Here is an 8,736-nt window from a genome sequence, read left to right as displayed (position 1 = left end):
TGCAGCTGTTTGATTGATTTATTAGTCAGACCTGTGAAGATGCTGTTGCAGTAATCAATGCGGCTAAAGACAAACGCATGGATGAGTTTCTCTAGATCGTGCTGAGACATAAGTCCTCTAATCCTGGAGATGTTCTTCAGGTGATAGAAGGCAGACTTTGTGACTGTCTTAATGTGGCTCTGAAGGTTCAGGTCAGAGTCCATCACTACTCCCAGGTTTCGGGCCTGATCACTGGTTTTTAGTTGTAATAACTGGAGCTGCGCATTGATTGTAATTTGCTCCTCTTTAGGTCCAAAGATAATAACTTCAGTTTTGTTTCTGTTCAGCTGGAGAAAGTTTTGGCACATCCACACATTTATCTGTTCTAAGCATCTATTCAGTGATTGGATGGGTTCAGAGTCACCTGGTGACATCGTGATGTAGCATGTTTGCTCTAAATTCTGTATAATCTGTAACAGGGAAAATTATGAATCATTATGAATAATTTGACATAATACATCTAAAACCGAGGTTAATTTTATGTAATTCTTAATAAATATTGATCGGGATTGGCCCTTGGCTAGGACCAAATTTTTAATTTTGGCCCCCTTGCGTCACTGGGTTTGACACCCCTGGTCTAAAAGGAATAGTTCCCCGTTTCTATCTTTTTGTTCTGATTTTGAGACGTTGCAGTTTTTGGAAACATCCAGTCATTTATTTATTTCCTTTATACGCACCAAATTGCTCAGTAGAAGACTAAAAGCAGCGGCGAAGATTTTGTGTCGTCTCGCTTCAAATCTAGGCATGGGTCAGGATGAGTCTCTCTGATAATCTTGATCCATAACTGAATATAGTAGTTGTAATATTAAAACCAAGAAAACGTCATCGAATGATTCGATTACTTCTAGTGAAAAAAGCATACATGCAATTACTAATACTACTGAAATGGGTGTTTTCATGAAGAAGACGGTGGGTTTTAGGGTTGTCCACGGTGTCCCAGCTCTGTTGGAACTTTCTACAGGCAGCTGTGAGACGTTTACTCTGAATTCATTGCCATTTTTACTTTTAAATCGTTTCACTGATAGCATCCACTGTGTGGAGCAAGAGCAGCGAAATTCAACTTCTCCTTCTGAAGCAAAACGGCCGATTCCATCGAGACGAGTCCCTGTCAACAAAAACCAAATCCTTTCATCAGCTGACAGTAAGTTGGCAGAGGAAGCAAGACCAGAATAAGGATGTGAGAGGATTTCTATAAGCTGCCCGAAATGTGTGGGAAACTTCTTCTTGTGGTTTAGATGCTAAATGTTCCCGAAACGAGAGATTTCTAAAACAAAACGGAGGAAGTTAGTTTGGGGCAGATTCCTTCACAGAAGTTCTCCTCTTTACATCGTTGCTTCGGCTCGTTGAGGTTTGCAGACGTTAGTTTCTGCTCCGCTCCCTTCGGGTCCCACCGTCAGTCCGGGGGGAGGTTCTGAACTCTGACTGGACCGCTGCAGCACCTCGACCCTTTTCCATTTTTGAGCCGTTCTGTTGTAGATCAGCTGCTGTTGCTCTGAGCTTCAGCTGTCGGGACAGACGTCCTCATGTTTTAGCTCCGCAGCCTGGTACCGGTCCGCGGCCCGGGCTTTGGGGAACTCTGGTTTAAAGGACATGGTTCCACGAGTCAGGTGGTTCTTTCAGACACTCCCTAAGTCGTGCTGCCATGTTGTTGTTATTTGTAGAGAAAAGAGGGCTTCTCCAAACAAGCCACACGTGTTTAATCTTTTTGTAATGGTACTGTCATGACCTTTAACCTTTAACCTAACTGAGGCCTGCAGTTTGTCTGCTCTTTGGGGTGAACTTGCCATTTATTTGAGAATGACTGCTTCCCAGTGTGGAAAGAGGACCTGCAAACGGTCTGGAAACGCCCTTTAACCCCTCCCAGATTGACGGGCAGCATCAGCTGCTCCTCGGAGGTCGGCGCCGGCGCGCTGATGTCACGCAGAGAGGTCGATCTCACCGACGGCGATCAGCAGCTCCCAGACAGCTCTTCGAGCCCGTCTACTCCAGTCTCCCGAAAAAGGCTGAATCGGGCCCCGAAAGTCGGCGAGCTAATCCACGCGGCCGAGGTTCGTCCCGTTTAATAAAAGTGTGTCAACATCAACGGCAGCGCGGGGTGTCATTTCCTGCCAAATAAACCGGCGTGTAAAGACACACACAGAGTGTCACCGGACTGGTTTATCTGCAGTGGATGGTGTCGCTCCTCTTTGCTTCGCTGTTCAATCAGGAGAAAACGAGTCAGACAGATCTGCCACGAACAGCGTCCGTGCAGCAGGCGAGGGACCGAGCGTGTCCTCTGTCCTCCGTCCTCCGTCCTAACTGTCCAGTTGTGCGTAGGGAGCTGCAGGCGAGCCGTTTCAGGCTGTTGTTCCTTCCTGCCAAACGCAGACACGTCATCGTTTTCCTCCTGTGTGCAGCCGCAGAGTTCACACTGACGTCCCCAATGTGTGGCTGTAGTTTTCTTCATCGCGCTCGGACCTACAGCCTCACTTCGCACCCATTTCCTCTGTCTTAAGTCCATTCAAACAAGGCTGTCCATACCTCATATCCAACTGTGCCTTTCTGTTAAGAAGACAAAAGTAGCGTTTTTACGTGGACAACTTTGTCGGGGTTAGTAAATAAAATGTTTGTTTTTTTTCTGTCCTACCGTTTGTCCTGTGTGTGTGTGTTTCTTTTGAAGGGTTCCACTGCGGCGTACACTAAAAGCGGCTATTGTGTGAACCGTTTCCCTTCCTTGCTGCCCGGTGGGAACCGACACAACTCCGCCATGGGAAAAGGTGAGCGTGCCGGGTTTGTTTTAGACCAGCAACAAGCCGCTGGGCCTTTTTTTTTTGGACAAAATATCAGCGTTTCCCAAACTCCAGGCTCTCCCGCTCAAGTTGTACAATCATTTGATTTCGCGAGCGCTGTGAGGCTTTTATTTTGACAGAGGGGGAGGTGGAAGCCTACCCTGCTCTCCTGGACGTTCCGCCTGCTGGTGTGAGAGCGAGAGCTGATTTTCACTGTCAGGATACATGAGCACAAAACAATAACAGAGATTGTATTTTTTTAAATATAAAGTCTTTTTCTTGATGTAGATGGCGTTGCCTTTAAATGCTGGGTGACTTAAAGGAAAAGATAAAACCAGACTTTGTCTTCAGCGTCATCAGCCGGCACAAACCTACAGTCCACCCAATATATGTAAGCAAAGCACATCATTGGCTTCACGGTGTTAAAGCTACAATGTCCAAGGAGGGGAGAGCAGTTGTAGTATTAAAACGAAAGGAAAGACATCTACAGTCAAATCAGGACAATAGAGAGCGCAAACTTCCACCAAGCCCTTGGAAAAACGGAGCTCTTCTACGATCTGGATCGCCACCAAAACTTCATCACTTGTTCGTTGTGACAAAAAAAAACTCAAATCAAACCGTTTGTTTTCGCCCACACCTTTTATCGTCCACGAGACACTCTGATCAGAACTCCCAGGAAGCTCCTCCCTCCTCCTGCTCAGCTCTCCTGTCTTTGTACAGATGTTTGCTTCCCTACTGCGACCAGACGTGTTTATTAAACCGACTGAGACGGTACGTTTGGCATTTTCAAATTTGGGTTAGGGTTAGGGTGAACAATAATGAGCAAACGAAGGGAACGTGTCCCGACGCTGCCCGGCCCGAGGCGCACTTCCTCCCGGCCACCACAGCCACGAAAAGCCGCCTGTGTCTCTGAGGTCTTTTTAAGTTCAGAGGTTTCTAAGTTTTGTTGGAACAGTTGGAAAGACGTCTGTATTTTCTGACAGCGGAGCAGCAGAAGCTAAATGACTCCATTAAAGCTCACCGGCTTTTCCTCGTGAACAGCTTCTGACCAATCACACGACACTTGGCGCTAACCCCTGTGTGAAAAGGCTCGACCTTGTGTCGAGAAGCGACCTGAAGTATTGCTTTAAGTGGGTTCATCCAAGTACATATTTAACCAAACAATCTTACATAAAATGTTTCAGCCTAAATGTTTTACAGTATCGTCAACTTTATTTATATCTCAATTCCTCTGCGGTTACTGAACCTAAAAGCAGAAAATGTTCACTCAGAGAAACGTTGCTCAGGTTGATGGGATGTGCATGAATCGTCTACATGGACGACGCTGTAACTTTGTGCTCCGCGTGTTCTACATTGCAGACTACACAATCTTGGACTGCATTTACAGCGAGGTGGACCGGACGTACTACATCCTGGACGTCATGTGTTGGAGAGGCCATCCAGTCTACGACTGCCCGGTAAGAGCAGCTTCGGAGTTCCAGATGTGTTTTTCTCCTGCCATGTTCCCCCCCCCCGTCTCGTTGATCAAGAACTTGAAGGATTTTTTTGTTGTTGTTGTTTTGTCAACAGACGGAGTTCCGCTTCTTTTGGCTCCAGTCTAAAGTCCAGGAGACGGACGGCCTCTCAGAGATCGCCAAACGTAACCCCGTGGGTATCAGCGCCAAAACCTGAGCCTGTTCTCTTTCTGCTTGATGTCTGATTTGAGGTTTCATGAATTTAGACACTTCAACACACACCCCAGTATCAAACATAATCCATCTTAGTAAAGGCGATGAAATAAGGTGAAATAAGATAAATGGACACCAGTTGTCTAAGGCTGCGTTCACACCTGATAGTCCGGTAGACTCGGTTCGATTGGGGACCAAAGTGTCAACATTTGTGGTTCACATTCACACTGCACCGAGTCAACCGAGACAAACCCTTTGAGCAACCTCTCCCCCCCCGCCTTTGGTGGCGCTGCACCAAGAACTACTGAAGGAAAATGACAAGAAAACCTCTGAAGAAGACACTGAGCGCAATTTCATTCTGGGAAAGGAAAGAAAAATGGAGTGGTGTCAAATTTGAACGGTTTTAGGTTCCACGTCTGACCACCAGCCGTTTCTCCCTCTAGTGGTAGAAACACCTGTTTGTTTTGGTCGTATTTACCCAGAAGTCCCAGTACTGTAGTCCGCTTCCTGCTTTTGGAGCGGTCTCTGGTCCGCTTGCGTTCACATATGCATTCAAACCGCGCCATAGTTCACTTCAACCGAACAGAGACCGAGGTTTTTAGGCGGATCAGAGTTCACTTGTTTTGGCCTGCATCAGAGTTGGATTGAAGCGTTCACACCTCCCCAAACGAACCGGACTTTCTAGGCAAACGAACTAGAGTTCAGTTAAAGCGGACTAAACATGGCTGCTGTGAACCAGAGTGATTATTACAGTAATCCCTTTAATATGAAGCAGCTTCGCAGAGGTCCAGTAGGAGCCAAACTGAGCTCAGTGTTGAGAAGTTAACGGCGAGCTGATTTGTGTTTTCCGGTTTTGGCCCGCTCCAACAGTTCCGGTTTGTGAGTCTCCAGAGCTCAGACTGCTCAGCAGGATCGATCCAGAAGGCGCTGGCAGCGGAGTACAGCTTCAGCGTAAGGACACATTCCGTTTAATTATTCATCGCTCGTCATGCCGAGCTCTTCAGTCCTCATTAGGCTGTTCGAAATGTGCTTTTTGTTTTTTTGATTTGCAGGTGGACGGGCTCCTCTTCTACCATCGGCAGACCCACTACACCCCCGGCAGCACCCCTCTGGTGGGCTGGCTCCGCCCCTACATGGTCTCGGACATCCTGGGCATGGAGGTTCCCGCGGGGCCCCTCACTGCCAAGCCAGAGTACGCCAGCCACCAGCTGCAGCAGATCCTGGAACACAAAAAAGTGTCGGACGAAGTGCGCCCGGCCAACAGGAGCGGGGGCTACGAGCTGGAGCACCTGTCCACGCCGAGCGGGGACACCGAGGACGCCCCGCACCGCTTCAACCAGAAGCCGATAAAAGAGGCCAACATGGAAGTCTGAGCGGGGGAGCGTCCCGCCCTTGGATTAGGAGTTGAAGGTTAAAGCGTGGAGACGAAACACGCCGCAGCAGAAGGTTGGAGGTCGGGTAAATACCTCGAAAAAAGCGCCACGTCCTCACAGCTTGTTGGCTTTTATTCTCCGCAAAACACAAACTTTTAGAAGGTCGTTAGTTTCATCTCTGGTAATAAAAATAAAAAGAAGACGAACCCCTTTGGGTTTCAGAAGCACCACTGACTGACCAGAAACTCTTCGACGTGAACTTTTTACCATTTAATGCCAAATTTAAAAAGTGCTCTAAAAATGTTTTAAAGTGTAAGTTTCTAAATAAACAGTTTTTTTTTATTATTGATCTGCAGAGTTTGCATCATGTTTCCAGGAATAAAGAATACATTATTAATGTTAGAGAAGCTAAGTCATCAATAGAGGAAGCAGCTACTTCTATTTGTGTTCAAAAATAAAGCTGTTCACGCGGTAAAACTTTAAAGAGGCTGGGATTCACGAGCGTCTGCGCCGCTGCGCCGAAGAGTCAGGTGGAAACCTGTCGACAGGAAGAGACCTGAAAGTGTAGGCGGGGGCTCTGCGACCTGCGCCGACACATCCTCTTGACTTGAGAGCGCACGAGGAAGGCTGGCGTCGGTTATCAGATCGAAGCTGAAAGGGGTTTCAGCGTCTTCAGTTTATCTCTCTGCTCGGTGAAGTTAGTTTGATTGCGTTTATTTGAAGACAAAGTGACACAGCTTCACCAAATATAGATGTTTCAAACATTTTAACGGTGGAAACAAAGTTCTGTGCCGCCCGCACAAATACCTAACGAATGCAGAGCAGTGACGTCATCGATTTGACAGGCTCCAACCCATGAGCTTGTCATTATTTTTAGCCATATTAGCAGTGTGGTTGGGGTCCAGACAGAAATAAATGAACAGATGTTACCTTTTTAATCTTCTGCAGACCAATTGTGGTCCCCTGAGGATGACCCTCATTGATTTTTTTTTTTTTTTCTCACATTAACCGCATTAAGACTTCCCTTATCTCCCGAAAATACGTCTGTTTTGCTTTAATGGCAACAATTTTTAGGTTTGATCTTGTTTGTTTGTTTTTGCTTGGTTGTTTTATTCCACTTTAATGTTCATATTTTAAGTTAAAATTAAAAACTAGAAGCACTCAGAGAGCGCAAACCTCCTCCAAGGCCACAGCGGGATTAAAAAAGTGTGATTCAGATCATAATCTGGATTACCACCAAATATAATCCAGTTTTTTGCTTCAACCCCAACATTTCCTGAAAATTTCAGAACTTCCTTGCTTGAGGGAACAAAGGGGTTTCCTGTGACCTTGACCTTCGACCCCATGAACCTTTAAATCATCAGGAATCATCTTTGACCCATGAGGTGTCCAGCTGTGCAGTTTGACATTCCTACATTACACTGCTGCAGAGTTAAAGCACTAGGTCGACTGTGATGTTGACCTTTGACCTCCCCCCATGACCTTGAAATCAATCGTGATTACCTTTGACCTAAGATATGTTCAGCTATGCAGTTTAATTTTCCTCTGTTACATGGTTGCATAGTTAAGAGCTCAAGGTCATCTGTGACCTTGACCTTTAACTCCATCACCTTGAAATCAATTGTGATCACCCTTGACCCATGAGGTATCCAGCTGTGGAGTTGGAGCACGGGCTCATTTTTGATGTTGACCTTTGAACTTTGACCGGATCACCACCAAAATGTAATCACTTCTTCCTTGCACCATGTTTGAGGTTTCCTGATAATATCATGAAAATCTGTTCTTAACTTTTGGAGTAGTCTTGTTCACAGACAGACAGACGCTACCGAAAACAGACCCTCCTTGGCAGAGGTAAAAAATTGGTTAAGACAGGAATAGTTACAAGGGATAGAAAAGATATATTTTTTGTTGTGAATTGTTTGAACAATCTCAGTTTGGCGAAAGAAAGTTTAATTCTGACTGGACTGTAAAGCTAAAAGCTAGCTTAATTAGGCCCAGGACCAGAGGGGATGGTTGCTGACCTAAAACAACTTAAATTAAAAAAATTCAAATCAGTTTATACAAACACTATTTTATAAGATTTTTAATTGTGGTTAATTTTGCATTACACTGTTGTTCTGGTAGAAATATTCCTGATCAAAGTACTTCAAGCTACACTGGAATTAGCTGCTGCTAATGCTATTCAAGTTGCTAATAACCATAAAATTAACCGTAAATAATCATGTAAAGCAAAACTGACTGATGTAAAGGTTCCTAAGCTACCATTTGCATAAACAACTATGAATTTTTGGAGACTAAAGTTGTTTTGAGACAAAAAAGAAATCTGCTTTGTTCTTGGTTTTGCTTGAATTAGCCATTAGCTTGTCAAACTGATCCAAATTAAACTTGAATCATCCACTCATAAGTCAGCCATTTTGTAATTGCTTTTTTGTTTTTTTGTTTTTTTAATTTGAACTAATTTTTCAACCAACAGTGTTGTAGAAACTCGCCACGTGGAAACAGGCCGTGATGCATCGCGGCCTGAGCAAACTTAGCAGGCTAACTGAAGCTAATGCTAACATTAGCAGCGCAGTACTGGACCGGATGAAAATGCCTTTAAACAGCTACACGTTTTTATATAAAACAGTCGGAAGAGCTATTTCTGTCAAATTAGGTTGTTGAAAGAGCCATCTGCAACAGGTGAGATATTTATTGTTGTTTTGTGTTATTTATTTATTTTTTGCAGCTAGCTCACTGAATTATTTCCTCCCCACCCCGAGGCTCAACTCTCACTACAAATGACTTTTTTATTCAGATTTTTGTTTTTTACTAGTTTATATTTTTTAAGCTAGCTAACGCAGTTTCATGCAGTCCGGTAAAAAAAAAAAAAAAAAAAAAAAAAAAGCTGTA

At 44.8% G+C, this 8,736-nt stretch overlaps 1 protein-coding gene across 1 annotated transcript in view; it reads left to right on the top strand.

Annotated features, from left to right (window-relative positions):
- Positions 1-6,196, top strand: part of snupn (snurportin 1) — an 11,870-nt gene extending 5,674 nt beyond the window's left edge. The window contains exons 5-9 of the mRNA XM_017430018.3: positions 2,699-2,795; positions 4,167-4,264; positions 4,377-4,454; positions 5,345-5,425; positions 5,527-6,196. Of these exons, the coding sequence (XP_017285507.1) occupies positions 2,699-2,795; positions 4,167-4,264; positions 4,377-4,454; positions 5,345-5,425; positions 5,527-5,847 (675 nt within the window). The 3' untranslated portion in view covers positions 5,848-6,196. The remainder of the gene's footprint in view (positions 1-2,698; positions 2,796-4,166; positions 4,265-4,376; positions 4,455-5,344; positions 5,426-5,526) is intronic.
- Positions 6,197-8,736: the final 2,540 nt, after the last annotated feature.

Source organism: Kryptolebias marmoratus, linkage group LG11, assembly GCF_001649575.2.
Source record: "Kryptolebias marmoratus isolate JLee-2015 linkage group LG11, ASM164957v2, whole genome shotgun sequence".
NCBI lineage: Eukaryota > Metazoa > Chordata > Actinopteri > Cyprinodontiformes > Rivulidae > Kryptolebias > Kryptolebias marmoratus.
This window is presented reverse-complemented; position numbering and strand designations above follow the sequence as displayed.